The following is a 12500-nucleotide window of genomic DNA, read 5'->3' on the forward strand; positions in this document are numbered from 1 at the left end:
AGGTCCCACAGGTCAGACATATTGTTAGGGAGTATCATCTTCACACTACCCACTTCCAGAGTCTATCAAAACACTCACCTCCACCCAGAGACACTGTCTCAAAGGTTTGGTACTAAGTCTCCCTTTCCCCTACACGGGGGGTAGCCAAAAAAGAAAAAGGCACAGAAACCACTCCCACCCATTCCATCTCCTATATATTCCACTCCCCTCCACCCTCCCTCTCATCTCGGCACCTCCTGGATGACGGGTCATCCCTGCTCTACCAATTTCAATAATTTCTCCATGCCTTTTTTCAAACAAGAAGTGACAACAAATAACTGCTCCTCTCCTACTAGCAGAAGACACAGAAAGATCTCCACACAAAAACAATACACTCACTATCCGAGTTACGACCTGTGCGACTTACGTCCACCCGTACTTATGACCACATTCAGCAGATGCCTACATGCACATATTATGAGTTTACTGGTTTACTGTACGTTTGCACGTGGCGTCCAGCATCCCGTACGACAGCACAGCATCGCACCAAGGTTGCGCTGTCTGCCATAATTATGGTATTTCTACCATAATTTAGTGTGTCTACCATCTACCATATGATGTCTACCATATACCATAATTTTACTGGAATTGATATTATACCGTATTTCGATTCCCAGTTCCCACCGATAATCAGGGCAGGTGGGAATGGTCAGAAAGGGCAGTTTTGCCAGATCGGTGATACACGCTTCCCCGAAAGCCAAGACAGAGAGTCATTTACAGTATTCCTGCATTCGTACTTTTCATTCTGGTTCGAGTTCTCTATTGGTCGAAAGTCGAAAGCTGTAGTGTACGAACATGGATAAAAATAGCTTTAACCCAAGTCTATGATATTCCTGGAGTTCTGAAGTATAATATCTTATATTCAATAAGACAATATATCTCACTGTACTGTTCCATGCATAAAATATTTATTTGATGAAATAATGTTATGCTATGATTATCGTTCTTTTCTCACGGAGACAGACCGAACGTTTTCGCATGGGAGGCGACGATTGAGCCCAGTGCATAGAAGCGAATCTTGTACTTGTTTTCATGTACATTTGAGGGAATTATTTTAAATGTTATTAAGCCTTTATTACTTCAACCTCTTTTTATTAATTATGCCTCGACCAGCGGATACCAACGGATCTCCCATGCTGCCTCGCCAGACCTACTGCCTGATCTTTCCCTCGACCGTACGCACAAAGAAAGTGTAGATGACGTGCAACCAAAAAGTGGATTTTAATTTTTTTCTTTTTTACATGCATATTTTCTATCTTTTATATTTTGTATCTTTGTGTTAATTTGTATTTTCGGTCTCTGATAAGAATCCTGTGTAATATATTTTCTTTCTTTACCCTATCCTATTAATTTATTATTATTAATTTATTATTTAGTATAACAATCAAAGAGTATTGGATATTTTGCATACACTGAGAATGTTCTACAATGAGGCCACAAACGAAACATTTGAGCTGGATTTATGCTCTGCATCATATGTCCTTGAATATACACCTCGAATGTATACGGTCCGAGTTACGACCGTTCCGACTTACGACCAGTTGGTCGGAACCAATCTAGGTCGTAACTCGGATAGTGAGTGTACTTACATAAATACATACATATACCAAAGGCTTTTTCCCCCTTATAAGAAAGGTAGCCAAAAAACAAAGGCATAAAAACCACTCCCAACCATTCCATTCCTATCGTACTCCACTTCCCTCCCTCTTATCTTGGCACCTCCTGGATGACAGGTCATCCCTGCATCTCGTCCACTGCCCTGGGTCAGAAGCAGTGTCACAAGACACAGCATATCCACAGCAAGGCTGCTTCATTAAATCAGTTACCCCTCCTCTCCATCCCCTCATGCTACATTCCAATATTTCTTCCCAGAAAGACCTATGTATGGGTCTGAGGTCATGATCAGTGCCACATGGAATGAGTTCAAAGACCTCTGGTCAGAAAAACTTGCTTGAAAAAGATATAGTTGTTTTCTGGGCTTTCACTGACTTGGACAGAGTGTATGACAGGGTGGGTAGAGGGGCATTATAGAATGTATTGTGGATGTAAGAGGAAATCTGTTGACAGCAGTTTGAGGTGAATTGGACGCTGTCAGGCTCTGCTGTGAGCTGCTGTGTCTTGCTGCATTGCTTCCAACCTGAACATTGGGAGGGGGACAAGGATAAACTTTCATCCATATGGAACTAAAGTAGATGGGACATTCGTAGATCCCTCCTGCAACTAAAACTTTAGATACCTTATAATAGTGTAAATATTGTCGTGCTTTTTAGATCTTGTCAAAATGTGGCTGCTGAAATCATGTAAACTGATGATTATACTAATTCTCTCAATGTAAGCTTTCTGACAAAGCATGGTAGGGCAGGTTCTGTAACTAAAAGGAAACCTATTGTCATTTTACCTTGTCATTACACAAGAGCTGGACTTTATCTTCTGCCAAAGATGTGGTTTCTGCCTTTTCATCATTGCGGTCATTGTTGTTGGAGGTGGATCCTGCATCACTACCACCCCCTAATACTTTTTCATATACATGTTCCTGGACCTTGCGGATTTGAATGAAATCATTTGCACTTAACCGGTCCCTGAAAGAATTAAAAATTTACTTACATTACTTCTCTCAAGTCTGTGATGTTTCTCTCTCTCCATCACAACATATATAATAACTCATACTGTACCATCACAAATTATTTATTAACAGTCAATCCTTACTTCTTTTCCCTCTTGATCCCTGAGGATGCATGTGGTAGAAGGAAGAAATAGACTTTGTTCTTAGGCTTTGGTGTAGTCTTGTCCACAACCACATCGAGTACCCAGGGTGGAACTGTTTCATTGAGCAATACCCCTTCAGTTTCGCCACCAGCATCTCCACACAACAGCCGGTACAGAGTTCGTCCTTGGACCTCACTGTCATAGAACAATACACATGATAATATGGGAAATAAAAAAAGAAGAAAGAATGAAAGAAAAAAGTACCATAAAGTATATCTCATGCACAAGATTATCAAGCATAGCTTGTGATACATCCCCAATGCTATAACACAAAGTGCAAGTGTAAATTAATGATGATTACATTAAAGTTGAGAAAGGAAGAGAAGATGCTGGTTATGAATATATTTGATATGGCTGGAAAAAATAAATACAAGTGCTTTAAGAGCTTTAGCAACTATTTAGAATAATATAGACACACCAAAGACCCTCTCCCCTTATAAGTTGGGTAACAGTTTGAGAGTTGTACTAAGTAGGATGCTTGCTGGCTGAGCAGGTTAGAGTGTCACTACTTGCAACAGAGATCAAGATGATAGCAATTCATACCCTGCTGCCAGCAAGTTGGACCAAGAGCATGGTTCATTAAATTCCATACTACAAAGTCGTACATAAGGAGCAACATCCTAGCTTCCTGACAGGGGAAGTTTGCGATATTAAACCAAATCATCGAGTTTGTGATATTAGATGTAGATTTCTTTTATTTGTTTGTAAACAATGCAGTAGGTCCCTGCTGTGGATGTGCTGCATTTTGCTGCATAGCTTCTGACCTGGGCTGCAGAGAGAATGAACCTTACCATCCACGATGAGCTAAGGTAAGAGGGAAACAAATAAGTAATGGATAGGAGTTGGATAGGATTACATAAGCTCCAGGTGTTGAGCCCTACTGAGGAGGCCCTGTGTCTTATTGTATTGCCTTCAATCCAAATAATGTGGTGGGGGCAGAAACCACCCTTGGTCCATGAAATGTTAGGATGGTAGGGGTTTTGGATGGGTTCTGGATGAGTGAAGGGTTGGTGTGCATCTTAACTCAGACACCATCCTTATACAACTTAGATAACACGTTTTTAGAAAAATCTGAGTGCGAGAGGGACTTGGGAGTTCTGGTGAGTCCGGACCTTAAAATCAGGAAGCAGTGTATTAGCACCAGAAATAAAGCTAACAGAGCATTAGGCTTCATTGCTAGGACGGTAATGAATAGAAGTGCAGAGGTAATTATTAAACTCTATCTAGCGATAGTTAGCCCCATCCTTGCCTATGCGGTACAGTTTTGGTCTCCGTCCTACAGAATGGACGTAAATTCACTAGAATCAGTACAGAGAAGAATGACCAAAATGATACAAGGACTCAGAAATTTGCCTTACGAAGAGAGGCTTAGGCACCTAAACTTACACTCTCTGGAAAGACGCAGAGTGCGGGGTGATCTAATAGAAGTGTTCAAGTGGATCAAAGGCTATAACAAGGGTGATGCAAACAAGGCCGCTTCAAGGTCATCATAATAAAACAACAGGGCAGGACTCGCAGTAATGGGTATAAACTGGACAAATTTAGATTTAAGAAGGAAATAGGCAAGAATTGGTTTACTAATAGGGTGGTCGATGAATGGAATAAACTTAGTAACCATGTAGTAAGCGCTGAAACTATCAGTTGTTTTAAAAAACGATTAGACAACTTTATGGATGGGGATGACAGGTGGTGATGGATACGGAGCTGCCTAGTGTAGGCCTTATGGTCTCTTGCAGTCTCCTTTATTTCTTATGTTCTTATATGGGAGAAAAGGCTCTTCAGTATGTGATGATGATATGGTTTAACGTCACAAGCTCCCCCTATCAGAGGGCTAGGACGGTGCTCCTCACAGAGGACTTTGTAGTGTGGAATCTAATGAACCATGCCCTTGGTTCAACTTCGCCAGTGGCAAGGTTCAAACCACCATCCCCTCAACCTTCACTACAAGTAATGACGCCCTAACCCGCTCAGCCAGTGAGCTTCCTCTTCAGTATGTATAACATTCATACAAAGCACTTCAATGTTGAAGGAATTAACTGATGCCTCCTCTATGGTTTGAATTTGTACAGGGCATCACGAAACCATAGGGGTATAGAGTTATCAAGAGTTAAGCCCCAAACAATTGTGCTATTTCAATGTACATGTATAGGCCTCTTACCTATCCCTCATTATTATGTACCCTACTACAGTCATTTTTGGATTTATCTTCCCTGATATGACATACTGACCATGCATCTGATACATTGAACAAAGATTGGTATATATGGCTGAATGTTTGGTCATCAGTGGCGATGTCAGTGATGGAGTGATTGAGTGAGTGAACTAGTGGGTGGTGGTGGCGGCAGTGAATGCAACACACACAACTCACACACAAAATGCAAAATATACTGTATAAAGTACATCCAATGTATGATTTACCAAAATATATATCATTTGAGGTTTACTTTTGTATACCAAACTTCCACCTCATATACCATTGTTCACTATGATATGGTTTAACATCACAAACTCCTCCCATTGGAAGGCTAGGACAGTGCCCCTCACAGAGGACTTTGTAGCGTGGAATTTAATGAACCATGCCCCTGCTTCAACTTCGCTGGTGGCAGGATTCGAATCCCCATCCCCTTGACCTTTGCTACAAGTAATGCATCCTGACCTGCTCAGCCAGCAAGCTCTAACCATTATGATTATTGAATTTTTGGTTTTATTGACCATGGTTCCTCCCCCAATTAGGTCGATATAATGAGGGTTTACTGTAATGCTCAAGTAGTAACTTACTAACACTTCAATATACTATTCCTACATGCAAGGTAATTATAAAGTACATTACCTGATAATAACAGGAGTGTGTGGGGGTATTGAAAAGTAGTCATTTCCTGGTCGTGCAGGATGTCCATTTTGTGTTGCTTTCTCGTCACTTCCATCACCGTTGTCTTCCAGGGCATATGTGCGGGGCCAATGCTCAAATAAAGCTTTGAGTAAGAGCTCACCATAATTAACTGTGGATAAAGAAAACCTTGTATCAAAGCAAATTCTGCAACTGTAAAGAAAAAATGTAAAACATATTTGGATGAAATACCTGGGGAAGTGAGTTACTGGTGAACAATAAACTCAGATTCAGAAAGGTAAGGTCCTGGGTGACAAACCTGTTAAGTTTTCATGTAAAAGTGGTTGATGTACTGCATGGAAGATACACACATACATACACCAAGGGCTTTTTTCCCCCTTACAAGGAGGGTAGCCAGAGTCAAAGTCATAAATCCACTCCCACCCACTTCATCCCCACATACTACACTCTCATTCACCACCCTTCCCTCCCTCTTTTCTTGGCTCCTCATGGATGATGGGTCATCCCTGCATCTCACCCACTGCCCAGGAGTAATGCAGCAAGACACAGCACATCCACAGCAAGGCCACTTCATATAATTGGTGACCCCTCCCCTTGGTCCCTTCATAAAGAAAAAGAGAAGACAGGGAGAAATCCCTTTGAGCCGTGTCAAAATATTACTCACATACTCCCTAATCCCCTCATCCCCCACACACTCCCTTCCATGAATCATAGCATCATCCATACACAACCATTCTCCACTCACCCCTATCTTCTCCCTTTCTCAACAGTCATCCCCCTCTTTCCCAAAGCCCTTTTTACCCCATCCATCCACCTCATCCTTGGTTGCCCCCTCATGTTCATTCCATCCATCTCATGGAAGATGAACAAGAAAAAAAACAAAGCACTCACTTTTAAGGTCTACACCATCATGTGTTGGAAATCCTGCCTCCTTAGCAGACACCCAAGCAGACAAGCAATCTACCTCATCTCTTTTTTCTGCTAAGTGTATTGTCAGCATCTGTGAAAGCATACAACTCAATTACATACATATATATATATACCAAAAAGCCCTTTCCCCCTTAACCATTTCAGTATGATGACCCCTACGTAGGCGTCATGAGGCGCAAGTGAATATACGAGGATGCCGGCATCAGCGTTTTGATTATATATTTTTTGTTGTTGTACATGAGTTACCCACCGATTCTGTGAACTGGTTTGATCATGTACTCTATTTATTATTACTCGTAGTAAAAGTGAACAAGTAATACGGCAGTGACTTTATATTTCTTAATGTGAGTAGTGTGACGCAAATTACATATGGCAGCCGATGCTGCACACGAGAATTTGAGTCATACTGAAATGGTTAAAAGGGGATGGCCCAGTCAAGGCACTTGCCTACCCTTTGCCCATCCAACAAATATTTGTTGTCTCTCATGCGAATAAATCAGAAAAACATGTGATTCACAAAATGTGTAATAAAACCACTTGGAAAATAAAATGAAAGATTGTTTTCATCTATCACCCGTGAAATTGTCTTAAATAGACGAAAACATTCGGTCACCTTTCATTATATTTTCCCAAGTGGTTTTATTATACATTTGTTGTCTCTTGTGCAAATAAATCACAAAAAACATGTGTTTCACAAAATGTGTAATAAAACCACTTGGAAAATAAAATAAAAGGTGAATGTTTTTGTCTATCACCTGTGAAAACGTCTTAAATAGACGAAAATGTTCGGTCACCTTTCATCTTATTTTCAAAGTGTTTTTATTATACACTTGTTGTCTCTTCTATCTTAACTATGTATGAAGGGACATTCCTGTCCCCAGCCTACATCTTGGGTCACATGCAATGCAGCAAGACAAAGCTGGTTTACCCATACTGTTTCATTACATAATGATCCTAACTCCTCATCCACTCAAGAAATTACAAAGCAACATGCAGTGAATATTCTAGGAACTGTTTTTGGATGCCCCTACAGACCAGAGCCACACATCACATGTCTATGAGTATACCAGCTCTATTTGTAAAGGAATGATGCTACTTTTGTACTATTGCTGCCTCTCCTTTCCGTTGTTCCCTTGAACTGTTCAAAATCACTTCTATGACTAACTTTTCCTCATCTCCATGTGGTGAGTGCGGTGGGAGGAATATTCTGCCACCAAGTTCTCATGCATGCCATTGAAGGCAATTAAATGGGATGGAGTGAAGGGACTTGGAATCCCCCAACTATGTATTATTCTTCTACAAAAACTCAAGGAATAAGAGGTATTCAATTACCACAAAAATAAGAATAAGCAACTCTGTATACTTCTGAGAGTCAGAGGGGAGGAGCCTGAATATATTTGAGATGAAGTGTTTAGGAAATGTTCAGGAAGTAAGTGTGTGTGGGGGGGTTATGAGGATGGATGGATGGATTGAGGGTGGGGAGGTGGGGCAGAGAGTAGGAGAGAGGGAGGAAGCGCTGGAAGATAGGGCTGACTGGAGATTACTGGGATGGCTTTGGCCTTTGGAGGAAATGGGAGAGGAAACAATGACAGTAGGGTGTGTAGAAATTTGAGGTGGATGGAATGAGTTGGGGGATGGGTGAGTGGAATGAAGGAGGAGTTGAATGCAGGAGGAGGTCTGTTAAGCAAGAAGGGGGAAGGGGGAAGGGGGAGGTTGATGTGAATGGACGAGAAACTGATGTGGTGTGAAGGGATTTTGTCTCATCTCCTCTGTATGTTCTCTTCTCAATATCAACCACAAGGGCAGAGCTACCCGCAACCAAATACTAGTTCATCTCTCATGTCCCTTCGCCCTCATCCACCATCTCAAAACCTTTGCCTGGCACTATTTAATTAAGTTCCCTTACCACCTAATCTCACATCTTTGATGAAGGAATCTGTAGTATAATCCATAATCTATCTATACACTATACACTATCTAGAATCCATAATATAAAACTGATACATTCATTTTATTTCATAATAACTACTCAGGTGATTTTCCCATGTTTGATACAATAGATTATTCCTGTACACAGGCCAGCAACACCTACCCCAGTCTTGAGGTCAACATTGAACCAACTAGGCACAAATATTTCTTTGTTTCTCTTTTCTTTTTCTTCCTCAAAATCAACTTTTCCAGCTTCTTCCACCATACATGCCTGGAAAAAAGTAGTCACTGAATAAGTAATTGAATAACAATAATCTTATGTTGTAAGGAAACTTAAACTTAGAGAGAAAGTTGTGAAAATCTAACAGCATGTGTGTATTCTTACATGAACAAAAGTGGTCGACTGGAGAAAGTCAAACCCATAATATTCTATTTCTTACTATTTTCTTACTTCAAAATAAATCATATCCATATCCCAAGGGCTTGGAATTATTAATCCAAGTGGTTCTTTGGTTAGGCTGATGTGCAAGGAAGTCTAATGGGGTATGGAGTTAGGGAATTAGTCTTGTTGCACTTGTTTTGTGACCTGTATGTGCTTTTGTATAAATGTATTGGTCTTGGGGAGCTTGTTTTGTGGTCCGAGTGTGATCATGTTTTTGTTTGGATGTACTACATGGTATGGGTGGAAGGTTGTTGTATGCATTTAAATAGTACAGTGCAGGAGTAATTTTTATTATTATTATTATCATTATTATATATATTTTTTAACATATACTTTGGCAAGTAAACTGTTGAAGAAGTTTTACAAAGACCACACCATAAGCATCTTTTTAGTGGTATCAAACAAAAGTTTAAAAATGTGAGGTGCCATACCTTTAAAACATCCCAGAGAACAACAGTGTCTTCTGTATCTTTGGTGAGCACGTGGCGCTTGTCATTCAGCACCACATATTGTTTGATGGAAGTTCCCCCTGCTATAGTCCAGTCAGGCTGAGTCATTGCAGGCCTCAACACTTCCGATTCCTCATCATTGTCACAGTGAAAGTCTTCAACATATGACAAGCGGTTGTTCAGAGGCTGTAAAGTAAAAATCAACCACTCTATTAAATTACTGTATAAATAAATGTACTTATAATCAATATTATAAACATACATACATGCACACACCAATGGCTTTTTTTCCCCCTTACAAGGGAGGCAGCCACAAAAAAACAAAGGCATAAAATCCACTCCCACTCATTCCATTCCCATATATTCCTCTCCCATTCACCCCCTCCCTCCCTCCCTCCTGGATGAGTGGTTATCCCTGCATCATGCCCACTGCCCTGGGTCAGAAGCAAATGTAGCAAGACACAGCACATCCACAGCTAGGCCACTTCGTTTAATCAACGACACTCCCTCTCTTGCCCCTCATGCAGAAAAAGGGAAGACAGAGAGAAATCCCTTTGGGCTGTGTCAAAACATCATACACACATACTTCTTCACTCCCGCCCACACCCTTCCATGCATCACAACATTATCCATACACAACCATTCTCCACTCACGCCTGTCTTTTGTCTTCTCTCTTCCTTCATCAACAGACAATCCCCTTTCCCAATGCTCCTTTTACCCCCATCCATCTGTCTCATCCTTGGTCGCCCTCTCATGTTCACTCCTTATACCTCTGCCTTCCACATCTCTTTTATTAATCTTTCTTCACTCGATCTTTCCATGTGTCCAAACCATCCTAATACTCTTTTATCAACCCTATCTTCAAACTCCTTTTCCACCCCCACTCTCCTCGCCTCGTTTCTCACTCTATCCAGCCTAGTAACCCCTACCATACTTCTCAAAGATTTCATCTCAAACACATTCAAACTCCTCCTCTCTTATGTTCCATGTTTCTGCCCCATACAGTGTTGTTGGCACAAGCACTCCATATGATCTCCTGTTAGCAGCCATTCGCAAATATCCATTTCTAATTACACTTTTTAATCCCCCAAGGCTTTACTTGCTTCTTAAACATATACATGGATAATATTCTAAAATATTTAATATTTGAAAGAGAACTTTCCCAAATTTTCTTCACATTTAAACATTCAAGTCCCACATTCTTAACTTTAGTTTGAGTACTAATATGCCTCCAAACACTTTGGGTTTACTGGTAACAGACTTTGTAAGTTAAAACACGTATCACTAACCCATGCTTTGATGGCTGAACTGGTGGTTGCAACATAAAGAGCAGAGTTGTCAGGAGTCAGAAGCATCTTAAGAACAGGAGCGGTCTCTTGGCATAAAAGTATATGCTTGTCCGTACAGCGTGTCTCCGACATGTAGATCCTCTGGTCACGTCCACCCGAGTACACAGTGCTAAAGCTTTCATTAGCCTGTTTCAAATAAAATCAATAATGATATACCAGCATCATGGATTGGAATTGAAAAATAGATATTACAATAAATGTGAAATAAAGAAGAGATATAGCAAATGTACTGCTAAAGAATGTGCAGACCACAAAAACTGGCATTTATATTTGGAAGGCTCACATTTTTCCATTACTTTTTACTTTTTGCCTCTTATTAATGAAAATAAACAAGACAAATAGTATCATCTTATTTGTACTAATTTGGAAAGTCTTTCACTGATTATCAAAATGCACACACACATTTAACAGTCTAATATCATTCAGTAATCTGAGTTCAAATCCTCCCCTGGGCTGTAAAAACTTCAGTATTGCTGGATTGTGAGTTGACACTCCAACTCTGGTGGAGAAATTGTGTTGGTGTGTGTATTTGTGTGTGTCTGTGAATGTGTATGTATTTACCTAGTTGCATTATACGGGAAGGGAGCTATGCTCGTGGTGACCCATCTTTGTATCTTTCAGCATCTAATTTATTCTTAAATTCTTGTATGTGTGTGTGCGTGTGTGTGTGTATTTACCTAGTTGTATTATATGGGATGGGGAGCTATACTTGTAGTGACCCGTCTATGTATCTCACAGTATCTAGTTTATTCTTAAATTCTTGTATGGGGTTTGCACACATTATTGTTTCATCCAATTTGTGTGTGTGTGTGTGTGTGTCATGTCACAGCTTTACCCATAGATTGGGCCTGTCTAGTGACTGTTCCTGGTTACCTGTGAATCATGGGTCTCCTGCAAGAGAGACCTGTGGCAATAGATTGACTGAACATACAAGTTGTGAAATACAGCCAAAGGATTGCTTACGGTATGGTATATCATGATAAACTCAAACTCAATCTTTTGATTAAAGGAGATCTCCCTCAGTTAAATGAAACTGTACAGTAGCAACCATAATACACAAAGTTGTACAACACTTCCTATGAGCTCTACTGATTGAACTAATATGGAATAAGTTCACAATAATAAAAAAGATTGACTAAAAAAAAAGTCAAAATGGACCAATACCTGTAATGCCCAGACGCCTTCTTCATGTATTCTGAGTGTTGTGATACATCTCTGCTGCCCAAGAGACCAGAGACGAATGGTGCCATCAGAGCTCCCCGAGAGACATTGTGTGCCTTCTCGATTTACTAAAAGTGCCTTAACATTGTCTGTGTGTCCTGAAAAGAACAAACATTCCAAATCCATAAATTTTATATTTTGTAGAACTGCAGCATTAAATTGCCCGTAAACTACAGTCCATTAACCTCTTCAATACAATGACCTGTCATGAGGCAAGGGAATTACTTTTACCCCAAGCATGCAAAATGGAATCATCAAGAAACAAATTATAACATTTCATCATTATTACCTTTAAGCTTCATGAGTTTATTTCCAGTCCGTGGGTCCCAAACTCTCAAGACTTTCTCAGTACTGCCGCTGATGATAACAGTGCCAGGTGCATTCATTGCTAAGCTATATATAGAATCTTTGTTTCCATTGAGAGATGAAGCTGTAAATAAGGTGATTAATGACATTAGTTTACAATAAAAATATATGTAAAAAAAAAAAAAAGTGCACTTCAAAGTACATATATACATACACCAAG

The 12500-nt window shown here is 40.2% G+C and overlaps 1 protein-coding gene across 2 annotated transcripts in view; it reads right to left on the minus strand.

Moving 5' to 3' along the window:
• LOC143034427 (WD repeat-containing protein 48) overlaps window positions 1-12500 on the minus strand; it is a 28853-nt gene that overhangs the window by 1463 nt on the left and 14890 nt on the right. For both annotated transcript variants that reach the window (XM_076200467.1, XM_076200469.1), the window contains exons 6-14: window positions 12264-12404; window positions 11918-12072; window positions 10694-10879; window positions 9386-9589; window positions 8676-8783; window positions 6545-6653; window positions 5636-5804; window positions 2746-2940; window positions 2438-2618 (exon numbers count right to left, since the gene is read on the minus strand). In XM_076200467.1, the coding sequence (XP_076056582.1) occupies window positions 2438-2618; window positions 2746-2940; window positions 5636-5804; window positions 6545-6653; window positions 8676-8783; window positions 9386-9589; window positions 10694-10879; window positions 11918-12072; window positions 12264-12404 (1448 nt within the window). The remainder of the gene's footprint in view (window positions 1-2437; window positions 2619-2745; window positions 2941-5635; window positions 5805-6544; window positions 6654-8675; window positions 8784-9385; window positions 9590-10693; window positions 10880-11917; window positions 12073-12263; window positions 12405-12500) is intronic.

This window comes from Oratosquilla oratoria, chromosome 17 (assembly GCF_046742065.1).
Source record: "Oratosquilla oratoria isolate Oo_2021 chromosome 17, ASM4674206v1, whole genome shotgun sequence".
Taxonomy (NCBI): domain Eukaryota; kingdom Metazoa; phylum Arthropoda; class Malacostraca; order Stomatopoda; family Squillidae; genus Oratosquilla; species Oratosquilla oratoria.